Source organism: Halichoeres trimaculatus, unplaced genomic scaffold (assembly GCF_033239565.1).
Source record: "Halichoeres trimaculatus isolate MK-OKI-2021-1 unplaced genomic scaffold, fHalTri1.1 fHalTri1_scaffold_12, whole genome shotgun sequence".
In the NCBI taxonomy this organism is placed as follows: Eukaryota; Metazoa; Chordata; class Actinopteri; order Labriformes; family Labridae; genus Halichoeres; species Halichoeres trimaculatus.
In genome coordinates, this window is record NW_027437190.1 from 30,634,914 (window position 1) to 30,651,298 (window position 16,385).

Here is a 16,385-nt window from a genome sequence, read left to right on the forward strand (position 1 = left end):
AAAGAGACAAAATAAATGTATTTCACTCAGGATTTACCCGTGATTTCCCATATTTCTCTGTTTTAGTCTTTATTTTTAACCTGATCTAAAAAGATGGAGTACATTATTGTAAGGAGGATGAGGTGGAGACACTGGGAGAGTATACAGTAAATCACCAAAGGTTCTGCTATTTGGCGATGACAAACCAGGAGTGCAGGTGGATCAAAAGTATTCTGAATGGATAAGCCAGCTGTGTAACTGCCTCTTAATTTTTTACTCCTATTAATGACAAAGGAACAGATTAAATCTGTCCCGGGAGCTGGCCCACAAGGTGACGCGCGTCGTGTCCTCCGATGCACCCCGCTGTCCATTGACCTGCTGCAGTGACAGTGGCTCTGACCGTCTCCGCAACCAACACTCTCTCCGTGGTGCAGGAGATCACTCAGACCAATCAGACGCTGCGCCTCAGTCACAGGGCATTTAAAGGCGAGGAGAGGCGCTCATTTGATTGGTGAAAACAGCGCTCGGCTGTGTTAAACCCACTCACGGCTTTTCTCCTCCCTCTCTGCCATTTGCGCGGAGGGAGGCGTGGACGCGCAGCTCTGCGCTGATGTGCGCCTGTACTCCGCCTCTCTTGGCACTGCAGGAAACTTGCAAAGTGCGCCGGTCACGCCCTGTGCGCACGGCGAAGGCCGGCGCAGGGCGCCTGCGCCTGCGCCTGCGCCTGCGCCTGCGCCTGGTCTACGAAATTAGAGCCCCTTGACTCTGCCTCCAGATATATTTTACAATCCCTCCCAAAAATTTACGAGAACGGCAGCTGTCAATCATCATTAAACGTGACGTAAAATCTTGTTTTTATCTTCTTATAACTAATGAAAATAAAACTTGTCAGAACAAAGAGGACCTGAATACAAGGCAGCAAAATAATATCTTCAAATCACCACAATAATCGGACATGAGAAACATTTCTACGAGATGTATTAATTTTTTAAAGTTTGACAACAGCCCATCTGGAATGACTGGGGAGATGGATTTTACTTATACCGCAGCCAGCCACCAGGGGGAGAAGTTTTTGTGGTGACCTCACTTTAAGCCGAGCAAGATGACCTCCATATCTTTTACAGTCTATGGCTGAAGTGACATGATTGACTATTTGTGTAAAGATATTTTTGATGTCTGAAAATGTCTTATGGGGTCGGTGTCAGAAGAAAGTATTGATAGCCTTTAAGAAAGAACTTGTGTGTATAGTTACCTACAGGGCAAGGTTAGAAAAGACAGTCTTCTGTACTCAGGGGGCGCCAAAAAGGACACAAACCAAAAGTACCTCTGAAAAACTCCAGACTCTCAAGTAACAGATAATGACATTTTAGTTTTTAGGTTAATTTTGAGGTGAAAGTCTTTATGAGACTTTCGAAAGTTCAACTCTTTTCTCCATCTGTTTACAGGTCACTGAAAGTGCTTCTGTGCTTCTTGTAATAAGATGTTTAGAGTCTTTGTAGCTCCAGAGGCAGAATTTCACATAATCCAATAAAATGAGTAAACAAAATCCAACAAACTAAAGAAATCAGAGGTCGGGGTTCAAAGCAAGGTGAGTTCAGTCAACTCTGTAGATTGTTTTTCAACTAAGGGCCTTCAACTAGCAAAGCACGACTCCCTGTTGAAATTAAAGTTGCATTGTGGGAAACATGGTTTGTCAGAAGAGAAGAATATTTGGGATTTTAAAAAGGGTACTTCTGTTTTTGTAAAAGTTTCAGCCCTTTTTAAATTGCTCTTTGTGAATCAGTGTTCTGGGAGAGACAGGCTGGTTTTGTGTTATAACTTTTCAGAGTCAAGTAGAATAGAATAGAACAGAATAGAATAGAATAGAATAGAATAGAATAGAATAGAATAGAACTTTATTGTCATTGTAACAAGTACAACGAAATTGAACTCCTGAAAACGAAAGTAAGAAAGTGTATAGAAAGTGTAAAAAGCTCCATAAGAAAATAGATGCTGACAGCTTGTCCATCATTGTCCAGTCAGCCAGCCTCCACCTCCACAGGGTCCAGGACTGAGCTTCTTCAGCAGTCTGTTCAGTCTCTGTCTCCTGGATCCTGTCTGCTCACAGCAGGTGAAGCTCTTCTAATGTGGCGTTGGTGTCTGGTGTTAGCTCTGTTAGCCATGTCTGTGAATAGCATGATGCTACTCTGCCTTCTGGTATTCCCTCTGTTGCTGGGTTAGCATGGCTAGCTCGTCCATCTTATTGGAGATAGATCTTATGTGGAAGGACAGGTCCATGTCGTCACTTCTTAGCTTAGCACGTCGTCCTCACCTCCTTCCCCTCATCTTGTGGGGAAACATCAGGCCTCGCACCAGTTAGCATTGACATGCTACAGGCTGCTAACAGCTGATTTCACATGTAAACAATACGGCCATGGTTACATGTAGGATCTCCAGACAAACACAGGAGCAAAAATAGTAAAAATATCCCTGAAGCCACAAAAAGTTTGGTGTCCATGACCAACAAATGAGCCATACAAAGTAATGATCCACTCTATAAATACAAAGATTACGAAAAGAGACGAAAATAAATTACAAAAAAGACAAAGAAGAGAGAGAGCTGCTGCAAAAGGCAGCCATAGCCAACAGGGCAGCGCCTAGCAACCAAGTCTTTTAATCTAAGTCTTTGAAACCAAAGCTCACCTGTCCCTCAAGTGGTCAGTTTTCTGCAGTGTTACATGCTGCATAAACAACAGCAAACTCTGCCTCTGACCAAGGAAAATGTTTACCATTAAGGGGTGATATGGGAAAATGTATCAGGATGTTTTGATGGCAGGAGTTTGTTTGTTTGTCTGTGAACAACATAACTCAAAAACTAACAAAGGGATCTTGATGAAATTTTCAGGAAATGTTTAAAATAAGACAAGGAAGAAGTGATTACATTTTGGAGGTGATCTAGATCACCGTCTGGATCCAGGACTTTTATAAAGGATTCTTTATCATTGTGAGATAGGGCCGTTTTCACCATATGTGTATATAACTCCACCATAAATGGTCGGATTGCTTTGCAAAACAATACAAGACAAGGTCACCATAATTTCTGACAGATGTTAAAGTATGATCCAGATCCTGGCAATATTCTGGATACTAAGATCCAGAATATGAAACATGTACTGGGTCATCATAATTTTTAACACTGTCAGGAAACAAATTATCGTACAAACCTGCAACTAACACCAAACTGTAGCAGACAGTCTGCTGAAAGGAAGTATAACATTAAAGTAAGACAAACACCAAATTGTAGCTATTGATCTCTGTATTTGAACTTTTGGACTCTGGATTGTAGGATATAGTTTTGAGAGACGTTACAAGACATACTTAAGTTTCGTTTGTGCACTTGACAGAAAATGTGAGAAGAACTAGACTTTTACCCTCTCAGTGGCTTCCAGTCATGCTCTTATCTTTGTTTTTTTGTTTTTTGCCTACACATAAAAAAGGTTACTGTGATATCAAGAAGTCTATTCAGCTCCGTTTTTAGGCGGCAGAACAAATTTCAATTCACAAACACATAAAACTGAACTTATCCTGCAAGGCCACATCTAACTGGAGGTAAAAGAATATGTGGGAGGGAGATTTGTTGTGTTGTTTTAATACGACCCTGAAAGATATTCCTTACCAGAGCATGAATATATTAAAACTAATAAATAGTGGCATCTGTGTTTATCGCTCTTATCATGCACAGCAAAGAAGCAGCAGTATCAATTATTACTGATGGAAAAAACTCCAAAAGACAATGATTGCTTGTTCAAAATGGTTTATTAGAGCTTCAAATGATAAAGAAATGGAAAGTGGGGAGCAGACAGGTCGCAAATGATCTCTAAGGAAAGCATTTAGATGGTAATAATGAGAGCAGCTGAGCCATAAAACATAACTTTTTAATGAGTTTGATTCTTACAAAATGGTTTAAATGGAGGATCTGAGAGCATTTTTAATAAGGAGCTATTTATTCTTTATTAACTGAAGAGTTACAGCTTTCAAAGCTTTACTCTCTCTGCAGTTTTTTTTTTTATTCCTGTTGAGATCACAGCGCGGCTGTCAGCTAATAAAAAAGTTCCCTCAACCATTTCAGGCACTTCTGTTTGATGATGTCACCAGATCGCCCACTCCTTGATCTTCCCGTTTCATAACCTCCAAGTTGAGAGAAAAGTGTGTCTCGCTGCAGAGAGGCACCTTAAAAGTTAATATCACTGGAGTTCAGAAGTAAGAAATGGCAGTCCAATGTCAGAGCGAGTGAAAGGAGCTTAGCAGCGCTGACATTGTTGTCACTCATTCTCAGAATTCACTCACATCCCTGGCTTTAAAGCTGCTCCTCGCCGTCTTCAGGCGCAGAAAAAAATCAGGATTAAGGCCTCACATCACAGCATCTGTGAGGCAGCGAGGACACTTTGAAGGAATAGTGAGGCAAAGTTTAAGACAAAGAGGAGAAAAAGCTCAATCACACACAAGAACAAAGTGTGAACGCAGGAAACAAAGGATGCAGATTCTTGTGCATAATTCATGACGTACAGTGAATAATGGGATTTATCTCCCCTCCCTGTGTGTGCACGCTGCATCCTGCAGAAACCCGGTGGTTGGCATGTTTCTCCTTGTCTATGATATCTCTATCCTGGGTGACACAGGTGAGAGTGGAGGTGACCTAGATAGAAGGAGAGTAATTTGCAGCGTCCCTGTGAGTGAGAGATCGCGCCCGCTCTGTCAGACAACGTGACGATGATGCTGATCAAACTGAGATGGAGGGAGAGGGGTTTGGTTTACAGGGTGCAGATGTGTTGCTGGTGCAAGAAAATAATCAAACATGTGATGACATGTGCCCAGATATACTGCAGATTTATCCTGTATGGCATGATACATCAGAAGTCAGGCTAAACACAGCAACACCATCCTGTAGGCCGTACTTTCAAACCAATCTCAGACATAAAAATCTATAGAGGGTGAATGTTTCCTTATCATGTCAAATAATAGTCAGATTTGATTCAACATGTTCTTAAATAAGTAGCTTGTGATCAAAAGCATGAGCCCTATCGTGAAGAAATCAACCAGATCCAAAGAAATTAGATCATCTTGTAGTTTATTTTGTGTATTTTAGCAGAGCTAGAAGAGGGCCCTGTTTTTGCTTGACGCTTTCACTTTCTCACACTAGTCTTTCAGCTCTAATTTCACCCCCTAATTGTGCTCAAAAACTCACCCAAGATGACACACACCTCACATGCCTCAAAAAATATTATTTGATAACAAACCTCACCTACATCCTATAATCTCCCCTCTAGCCCCATCTAGGCACTCAAAAAACACTATGAATGTTGTAGAGAGCTGAAACCAATGTCAAAATTTTTGTCTCATTGAGACGCATAAATTACCCAATGGGCCTGAAAGCCTTATCGTGAACAGGAAGCCAGCAATTTGGCTTTCAAAATAAGATTTTTTCCACATTTTTGCCCGTTCTACCAAACGGCTGGACATCCATGATGAGAATCTCCCGTTCCACCACATCCCAAAGGTGCTCTATTGGATTGAGATCTGGGGACTGTGGAGACTGTTTGAGTACAGGGAACTCATTGTCATGTTGAAGAAACCAGTCTGAGATGATTCCAGCTTTATGACATGGAGCGTTATCCTGCTGGAAGTAGCCATCAGAAGATGGGTACACTGTGCTCATAAAGGGATGGACATGGTCAGCAACAATACTCAGGTAGGCTGTGGACTTTAAACCATGCTCAGTTGGTACTAAGGGGCCCAAAGTGAGCCAAGAAAATATCCCCCACACCATTACACCAGCAGCAGCAGCCTGAACCGTTGATACAAGGCAGGATGGATCCATGCTTTCATGTTGTTGATGCCAAATTCTGACCCTACCATCTGAATGTGGAGCAGAAATCCAGACTCATCAGACCAGGCAACGTTTTTCCAATCTTCTATTGTCCAGTTTTGGTGTTGCTGTGTGAATTGTAGCCTCAGTTTCCTGTTCTTAGCTGACAGGAAGGTCACCCGGTGTGGTCTTCTGCTGCTGTAGCCCATCTGCCTCAAGGTTGGACGTGTTGTGTGTTCAGAGATGCTCTTCTGCAGACCTCGGTTGTAACCAGTGGTTATTTGAGTTACTGTTGCCTTTCTATCAGCTCCAACCAGTCTGTCCATTCTCCTCTGACCTCTGGCATCAACAAGGACTTTTGTCCCACAGAACTGCTGCTCACTGGATATTTTCTCTTTTTGGGACCATTCTCTGTAAACCCTAGAGATGGTTGTGGGTTAAAATCCCAGTAGATCAGCAGTTTCTGAAATACTCAGACCAACAACCATGACACGTTTGTCTTGACCATGTCTACATGCCTAAATTCATTCGAGTTGCTGCTATGTGATTGGCTGATTAGAAATGTGTTTTAAAGAGCAGTTGGACAGGTGTGCCTAATAAAGTGGCTGGTGAGTGTAAGTAACAGGCTGATATGTGTGTATGTGTTAGTATGAAGAAATTTGAAACTGTTTGTGGTCAAGGTTTTGTTTTTGTTTTTATAGAGGTGAAGTTGTGTTGAAGATTTAAAGTCAAAAAGAGGTAAAAGATGAAAAAAGCCAAAAAATAGAGAAATTTGAAATAAACAACAACAACCTCCAGAATCAAAAGTGGTTAAAAGAACAAAACAAAATGAGTCTCATAAAAGGCAGAACTGAGTCTGCATCAGGGTTAAGATGCAACAGGAACTGTTGATCTCTGTCTCACTGACCTTAAAGGCGGCTGTGGTTTAAAGTCAAGTCTTAAGATCCTCCCGTGTGTGGCTGACTGAACAACACGCTGATGTTAAGTAGTAAACAGACACAGGAAGGAACTCTGCACCTCCCTGTCTGTGTGTCCTCTTTAAATAAAATGATTAATGCTGCTCCCTCAGAGTCGATGTGTCTCACAAACTTCCACTTCAACCCCCGTCCTCGTATTTTTATCCTCTCTGCAAAAGTAAATGTTAAAAGCTTAACTGACAGCACAGGATGAACAGTAACATCAGCGTTCACTGGCTGCTCTTTTGTTCTCCGGGCTACATCATCGTGTTTTATCAGGCTGCAGAGTTTAGTCTGAGTCACAGGCAGGTTAATGCCTCATAAAAAATTCAGGTTTGGATGCACTTTGGATGTCTCCTGTTAAGCTATATTATTGTTGCAGCGTTTGCAGTTTGAGGCAGGGAAAATGTCCCTAGATGGTGCGTAGGTGTGCTCGGGGAGGGCTTTGCTGTATACTGTATAATGCAGTCAGAGATATTTTTAGATCCTATGAAACAATCAGAAGCTCCAGAACAGCTGCAACATCACCACATGGTGATCTTTTTTTTTCCTTCATGTGCTTTAAAGTTCAGTCACAAACGTCAAGAGTGAACTTTGAGGTTTAACCCCAAACGAGGACAAATTTCAGCTTCTCATAATTTTTTCAGGAAAAGACACTTTAGTGACGTCCTCTGGTTTTAAAGTCGTCTTTAGAAAAACTCCACACGTTTATCTTTCAGAGAAGGATGTTCTGTTTCCAAATGTCAGTTTTGACGGCTTCTTGCTCTCATGTGCCAACAGCTCGCTGCACAAACCACACTGAGGTTTTTGTCCAAATCTATTTCTCATGTAGAAGTGTCGTACTTGCGTTTCTCCATGACAACAAACATTGCTTGACTTTTTCTTTGCTGTTAAACAGAGAGTGTTGATTAGCGTTAAAGGGCTTTATCCCCACCTTCTAAGGAGTGTGACAAGACCACAGTCTGCTGCATTAAAAAAAACAAAAAAAAAACATGTCTTTTGCAAACACAAAGGCTTGCAACCCACTGAAAACAGGTCTACAACCCACTAGTAGAGAATCACTTATCTAGATGGTTAACTGTGTTTTCTTTTTCTTTTTTTTCTGTCCTGTGTGAATAATAATTTCTGCATTTAAAAAGCAAAAAGGACAAAAAGAGAATATTTTGGCTTGTCAGAGTCCAACATGGAACAACCTGAAAAATAAAAGAAATGTAATAAAACCCCAAAATGTAATAACTGGTCAATAATGTAAAAAGATGCTGAACCATAAATGTAATAACTTTTTGTTGTTAATTTAAACGGCAGACAAATTATTTTTCTCAGGATAGTTTAATAATTTTATTACATTGTGGAGCAAGTCAATAGTTTAGGAATTTAAAGATGCTATGAGGGCCACCTTGTGGCCCAGAGTCTCCGCACACTGTTGTAAATTACTTTTAGTGAGGCGTTTGTTTGCTTTGCAATTAAATGGAGATCAGATCGAAACAAACTTTCTTTGTTCAAGACAACTTTTTACTAAAAACAATGCACAGAGGTAAAGGGGATTTATCAGTACAGTTCAGTAGCGCTACGGTTTGAAACCATAGACTGTATATAGAGTGGACAGCGTGGCTTGAAGACAAAATTTCCTCATTACAGGTGCAGCCATCGGTAGCAGTTGTGCAGCCAGAGTCCGCGCAGTAGAGACTGTGAGGGACCCTAGGAGAATCTGAGTGGAAACCGGGTGACAAAAAAGATAATCATTTTTTTTTCCTTTGGAGAGTCTAAGCACTGCTTGACTCTACCTCCTGACATATTTTACTATCCCTGAAAAAAAAAAAAACACAAGAGCGGCAGTTGTCAATCCTCGTTGGATGTGACGTAAAACCTCATTTTTAACCTCGTATAACTAATGAAAACTAAACTTTTCAGAAAAAAAGAGGACTTGAATACAAGACAGCCAAATGACATCTTCAAATCACCACAATTGGACGTAAGAAACATTTCTATGAGGTGTATGAATTTTTTAAAGTTTGACCACAGCCCATCTGAAATGACTGGAGAACCAGATTTTTTGACCTATTCTGCAGCCAGCCACCAGGGGGAGCAGTTTTGTGGTGACCTCACTTCAAGTGAAGAAAAATGATGTCCTTTTTTTTTTTTAAAGTATATGTTTGAAACGTGACATCAAGCAAACGTAGTAGCCATAAACTTTTAATATCTGAAAATACAGAAACATAAACACAGAGATTCAGTGTTGCTGCATCCTGCCTTTCGTCCTGGTCCACGAAATGATACGCATGCACGGCATCTGCCCCAAAATGCCTGTGTAAGCTTTGCTCATTTTAACCACCGAAAATTACTAAGATATTACGTTAGTGCATGAATATTCATCTTTTAACAGCTGAACAATGAATAGTACAAAATAGCCTAAACAAACATGACAGTAGGGAGGTGTCTGTGTCCATGTACATGTTTCACACCATTTTTATGGGTCCCACAATGATGTGAATGTCAGAGTTTTCCAAAAGACCTCCTCCTATATAAATATGTAAATACTAGTAATATTTTTTTCTACTTTTCTATACTTCTTATAATCTTTATATTTCTTCAAAATTTTAATTTCATATTCTATTATCATTTTTCTATTTTTATTGTTATTGCATTACTGCACTTTTTTTTGTGAGCTGCTGTGGCAAAAAAATTTCCCCCACGGGGGATCAATAAAGAATATTCTGTTCTATTCTATTCTATTTTATTCTATTCTATTGAAGTATACATGTGAGATGGGGCATTTTTGTACAATGCCACACTCCACTTTAAAGCAATAAGCCCTTTAATCCATAAATTATTGACTCACTGAGTATTTTATCACCAGTTGTTACATATCAGGCTCTAACGAACGTCCTCGCTGCTGTTGCCTCACAGTACTGTTCCCGTTTAGTAACCACTTGTATATAAAGCAATGACTTTACAACACAACCTTACACCTTTACAAGCCTCATCAGGAGGCAGTCGACTCTGCAGTGAGGCTCTTATACTCTGTATTCAGGCGTCAGTGGTGAAGCTAATATCAGTGAGAAGCTCTTAAAGACTAAAGACGAAGCTTTGCAGTTCAGTCAAGGCCACATCTGAGAAATAACCCCGGTTAGGCTCCAAGTACATCATTTGCCTGCTGAAGGCTGCATCTTTCTCCACGCTGAAACGCTGATTACTGAGAGCGCTGGATTCAAAGATTTGTCTTGTTAGGCTCTTTTTTCCTTTGGCTGTTTGCCGCTGGATTGAAGGACTGAAGTTGAGGCTAAACTCTGAGTTACTGTGAAGCTGCTAGTGTTGAAGAAGTGTTTTGTTTCTCCTCATGTCACCTCTGCTTCACAAGCATGAAAGAAGCTTTTTAACTATCTGTTACTGACACTTAAAAATACTTCTTTTGTAAAAGCCTGTGGTTAGCAGACATCAGATGCTGATGACATCCAGCCAATCAGCTGATTCCTTATGCAAACACATGAAAACATGCAAAAATATCTATCATTCCTCCTCTGTGGGGCTGCAGTCTAATTGATAGCGCTGATATAAAAAGCTTTTATCAAATGCTTTTTTAAAAACATCCAATCAAATTCAGAAAAGGTTATTGCACTGCGTTGCTGGATGCTGCATTTTCTGTTGCTGTGACAACGCTCCAGGCCAAGCGAGCCGATCAGGAGCGCAGCACCTGAATGTCCTTTTTTAAAGGTATTTGCTTCATCATTACCCGGCTGTGTGTTCAAACCTGTTGACCCTATAGTCTGCTAAATAACAGCTCTTTCCCGAGCACCGAGGGAAAAGGAGATGTAGTTTGTTGTCTGGCTTGCAGAGTGTTGCAGGTGCTTTAAAGAAAAACAATAAAGTAATGTTTTTGTGGAGCACTTTGAACTGAAGGTTGCAGCTGCACCCCGCTCCTCCTTCTCCTCCTCTATAGACCCGTAAACATACTTTGTCTTAGGTCTATAGGTTTCCAAATGCAGGGTGATTTATCTGAATACATTCCTGGAAATAAAGGGAACACTCAGGTTATTTCCTTCTGCAGTTGTGGTAGGAAAGTAACGCTAAAAGTGTCTGACATCTTCTCCTCTTCCTATGGAGTTGCCCTTTACCAAACTGGTTGGACACCGTTCCTCCAACGACAGGAAAAAAAAGGATGTTTGACTGCGTCAGTGCGTGATCCAAGGGAAGAAGAGCGTAATCCAAAGCAGCTGGTTGAATCTAAGCTCCTCTCTCCTCTCACCCTGTGGTCCTCCTCTATAGTCGCCCAGATAACAATCGAAGACAAAGATGGTGGGGTGATTACTTTGTGTGTTTCGGCTCTCAGGTTGGTGCTGGAGTGCTGATGCAGCGCGGTGGCCCCTGAATAATAAGTCAGGCAGAGAGTTGAGCCAGACTCCGGGGACTGTGATTAACTCTCACCTCCTCCAAAGAACAGCAAGCCATTACAGAAAAATTATTTCTCAATTTACTTTCCGGGCAAGCTTTGAAAGAGAGCCTGTTTCTGGGAGGTGTTCCAACATAAACCCCCCAAAAATGTAGATGCACCACTCCCCGTAGGAGCTAAGGAAGTAATGCTTGTGTAAATAATGTCTGGAGCAGTGTCTTGTATTTTAATGATTAGCTCTTTGCAGCCTACAAGTTGATATGTGACTGCTTTGGGTCTGTTTGTGCATGTTGTGTCACCACAGTCAATAAGAATCTGTGGAAGAAAAATGAGGCGATGTGCGATGAAGTGGCTTTAAGTGCTTCGTCTTTTAGTCTGTCTTACTGTGGAGGACGAGCGCTGCATGCTGATCAGACGCTCTTCCTGAGAAATGCCCTGATTCTTCATTCTGTCTGTAACAGATACTGTTACCTAAAGAGGAACTACTTAGACTACTTAAGTCAGACTTGTAGATCTTAGAGACTTCTTTCTGTAAGGTTTGATTTTGGTGATTCTTCATTTTTTCAGGTCAGTGAGATCATTCTGCTGTTCACATTTCAGACCAGAGGCGGCGTTAGGGGTGGGCTTGGGAGAAAGTGGCCCACCCACTTTCTCCCAAGCCAACCCTAAAGTTTTCTTTAAATTGTCTTTCTTCATCAATTAATTCATGTTTTATTTTATTAATATTATAATACTCTATTTTTTCATTCGGTTTAAAATGACTATTGTACAATTTTGTCATTTTTTACTTAATTTCCTATTTGTGGATGCCCTGTCTTTAAAGAATGAGCTAAATGTGGGAATTTTTCCATCTATTAGAGAACAAAACAAAACATTTAACTTCATATCTTACCTGTCAGACTGATTTCATTGAAGACTGTAGATTTTTGTCTGTATTTGGTGCATTAAAGCGCTACTCTTTGGCCAACACCACGGAGAGCAACTGCAGGTAGGTCTGATGGATGCACTGATGCATTATAGAGTACAATCAAATATTAAAAGAGCAAAAAGGATCCAAATCTGCTCTGAAACAGTATCTGTATCTTTATAGAAATAGTTTTCTAGCTTTTGTGATTTAAGGCCCACCCAAAATTGGTCTGGCCCACCCAAAACTGAAATCCTGGCTCTGTGCAGGAAATGTAGGGAAGTTCGTCAAAGTGTAATTGTGCTGCGCAACAACAAATAAATGCATCGCATCATCGCTTTGCATCCTGGGAAAAGTCGTCTTGAGCAAGAAAAATTAGTGATGAAAAGAAGATCTGAATTTATTTGCTTTCAAAACATCCTTATAACAGTGGTTGATGGTGCTCATGGGAAATGGAGTCTTTCCTCAACATGAAGTCAGTCAACCAGATCACACGCATCAATCTTCTGACAATTGTGTGTCACATTTGTAAAGTCCATTATTTCACCTCTTCCTGTTGACAGTGTGGCAAAAATGTGTTTTAAAGAGCCGATAGTGAACGTCAGAAATAGTTTCATTATCACTCTTTGGTTAATGGTTGACAAGTCATATGCAGAGACAAGAATTAAAGCAGAAGAAAACAGCACAGAAAAAAAGCAAGGGAGTGAAAGATGTCGACCAGCTTGAAGAAAACCAACACTACAGAACAGTTCAGGCTTTTTGGTGTCACAGAACTGACTGAGTGAGAACAAAAGACCAACAGGCTTAAAAAGTTACCAGGTAGAAGACCTGATACAGGTGCTACTTTTATTTTCATTGTGACAACACCAGAAGAAACTGTGATCTTGACACCAGGGATTCCCAAACTTTTCAGTCCAGGACCCCCTGCCATAGAAATACACTGATAAACCAATCCAATAACTGATTAAAAAGATCAAAACATGGGCTACAGGAGTGCAGATGGCCTAGCGGTCTAGGTTGCACCCCAATAAAGTTCACCCTCAAGCAGGTGGCCTGGGTTCCCGCATGTCATTCCCAAGGGGGAACATTCGGTCGGTAAAAATGAAGCCTATGCGAAAGTGGGAAATGTTGCTGTTCATTTCCCACTTCATATTTACATATTTACAACCTGGTTCCAAAAACTGCTTGGATCTACACTATCGACACACACTGTACAGGGTGTGTTTTTTTTGTCTATCTCTGCGGTTTAGAAGTTATTAGGATCGTTTCATTGTCCAATCAGAGACACAGCTCAGGTCATGTGACTGACAGGCGCCCTATAGCTGTTCGAAGGGAAACTCACAACTGGCGTCATATTGAATGTGGCTGTGGACCAGCTTCATTTCAAGTGCCAGGAACAGACGGGTGACGTCCCAGAGGCTACGTCCATGTTTTATACAGTCTATGGTCAGTCCCCAGTCTCATCCTGTTTCTTGTCCTCTGTCCTTTCCTCTCTGATTAAAGCCATAAAAAGCCCAAATATTAACTCTGAAAAGGAAAAAACATGGACAAAGAAATTCAGTAATTAGTGCTGAAAATTCACTAAGACCTGGGTCTTAGACCTTCTGACTTATTCTTGTCTGAAGTCCTGCAGATTCATCTTGCCAGGCTCCACTGACCAGCAAATTCACTTGTTTAATTTCTAAGCGGCCCAATCAGGGAAGAGAGGTGGCTAGGGATGGGTACCGAATTAGGTAATTCTGTCAAAAGTACCAGGTACCGATTCACATAAAATCAAAAGGTACCATATTTAGGTACCTAAATGCATCCTTGTGACTGTGAGGTCGTGGAAGCGTAGGAGGTTTTCCATGCTGGACATGACCAAAGCATTGCAAGGTTGTATATTGAAGAATGAATATGTAAATTTTTTTAAAAAAATGTATTTTATTCTTCAATAAATTGATATTTTTTTACCACATAACACAGAAAGTACCTAAAATTGGTACCGTTGAGTACCGGTACCGATTGGCAAGTACTGGGTATAGGTACCGTATCGTTTCAAATGTGAAAGGTAACAATCCCTAGAGGTGGCAGCTACTGATTTTTTTGAAGGTCCCACCTCTGAAAACAAATCCAAAGAGCTGCTGATGGACTAGTGAAATATTTCCATGGCAGGTATATGAAACTGTTCGTCTGGCGTGTCAGGTTAACGTATTCTACTCCTGAAGGTAAAGAGAAGAAGGGTCGGGTTAAGGTCTAAGTGTTCCCTGAACAGATGAGTTTTCAGACATCTCTCAAAAGTAGAAAGGGACTCAGAGGAGAAGTGTCTGGCTAGAGATTTAGAGCCACGCTGAGCTGGGAGCACCAGGCGTCTTTCACAAGCAGAGCGTAGTGGGTCGGAAGGAGTGTAGACCTGGACAAGGGACCCCAGGTAGGCAGGAGTTGTTCTGGTCAATACTTTGTAAGCCAGAAGAAGAGCTTTGAATTAAGTAACCCACCTTTTTTAGAGAGTTAGTTCAAAAACATCATAAAAATGTTGAAAAACGAAACTTTTACTGTGAAGCTGTAAAGCGTGTGTAGGCTACAAATGTTCTCCAAAGCAGGAGCAAGCGGCATCTTTACTGTCATTAGTACACTGCACACGAAATCCTGTTTCAGTTAATCTGCTGCTCTGTGACAGAAGCTGGAGAAGGTGGCTGAATAATATCTCCACATGAAAACGCTGGTGCAGCTTTAATTAGAGGAGACTTTCACACTTCACAGTGCTCTGAAGGCTAATGTGGCGTGTGTAGGTGTGATGTATTCTCAACTCTCTGTTCTTATACAGTTGATCAGTGGGCTATGAATAGACCAACTCCTGAGCTCTACTTTGTTCATCTTCAATGTCGCCTTGACTCATTCCAGTACCCATAATGCATCGGTGAGTGTAATGGTCTGGAATTTATGCAAAGATCGGTGAAGGGCTGAATAGTTTTGGGTCACTTTTGTCTGCTTTTTGCTTAGACATCAACTCACAGAGGGGAAAGTGTGGTTGCATGAGCTTTGAGAACGATGGGTGTGTTTTTGTGCTGCTCTCACGGACATGTGTTGCGGTTTTTCAGCAGGTGTCAGACACGGTAAGAATGGCAAACCACAAGCACACACCCTCTTCGACGTGTATGTGTCTGTTCTGAATGTACATCTTCAAATGTGTGTGTGTTTCGGTATGAATCACCGACAGGATGTTTTTCTCCTGACTCAAAATAACCGTTTGCATGTTAGAGTTTTTTTATTTGAATGTGTCATTTAGACAAAGCCTCTGTGCCTCATTTCATGGTATTAAAATAGCACTAATAGCATTAAAATGTTTACCTCAAAGTGAGCAGTTTCACATGAGCAGTCTATTTGCTCAAGGACTTACTGTGCTGACACACACTTGTCAGGAACAGACACGGTTGCCATGTTGACTCATGGCAACCAGGGAGTTTCTGTAGCAGTTGATTTATGTCTGTTTTTTTATTCTTCTCTCCTGTGTGTTTCTTTCTTGACAGCACACACACATTTTATTAAAGCCATCATATCTGAGAGGAATTGCTTAAACCAGGATTTGGGTCTCTAAGTGATGCTGACAGCGCTTGATTGCATCTCAGACCTCAGAGCTCCAGCGGCTGTAATCACAGATTTGAAAGCGCTCTGCATCATGATAAGCAGGCGAGCAGCTCGGTGTGCTGTGCGCCGGGTGTTCACGGAGGAAAGTGTGGGGATTATGTGCAGGTTTAGGGTTGTTCCACTTGATTGCAGGTTGTCTAATGGACACCTTGTTGTCTCCACAGGGTTTGCAGGTGAAGGCTGATTATATCCCTCTGCTGCAGTCCCTGGCCACGTTTGGATGGAGACTCACCTGTGTGCTGCCAACTCCTGTAATCAAGACAAACAGGTGATGACCCTCATCAGAGTATTAATGATGCAGTTAGTGATCTGAGACCACCAGTGACCTCTGTTGGCAAGGAGACAAAACTGCAGCTACAAGCCTTTTTGATACTAGTCAATAACCACAAATGCTTAGTGTATTTTTTAACTGGGATAGATTTTTCTTTTTAGTTTAATGTTGAAGTATTTGAAGTATATAAAAACTCTCTCTCTGAGTGCTTATCTAGTTATTTCTAGAAACTGGAAAACACATCAGATTAATACAGATTACAGTCTTTTACAATCCAAAACTTTTCACAGATATTGAAACACATATACAAAACACACACACACTTCCTGATACAATCAACTCGGTCAAAATGTACAAACAATAAAATTGCACCACCGTGTCATACAAATATTGCAGCGTCTCTTCACCTTACTGCA

The 16,385-nt window shown here is 41.1% G+C and overlaps 1 protein-coding gene across 1 annotated transcript in view; it reads left to right on the forward strand.

The window, feature by feature from the left end:
• The window catches only part of rftn1b (raftlin, lipid raft linker 1b), a 204,086-nt gene that overhangs the window by 167,069 nt on the left and 20,632 nt on the right, over positions 1 to 16,385 (forward strand). The window contains exon 8 of the mRNA XM_074683789.1: positions 15,863 to 15,966. Within this exon, the coding sequence (XP_074539890.1) occupies positions 15,863 to 15,966 (104 nt within the window). The remainder of the gene's footprint in view (positions 1 to 15,862; positions 15,967 to 16,385) is intronic.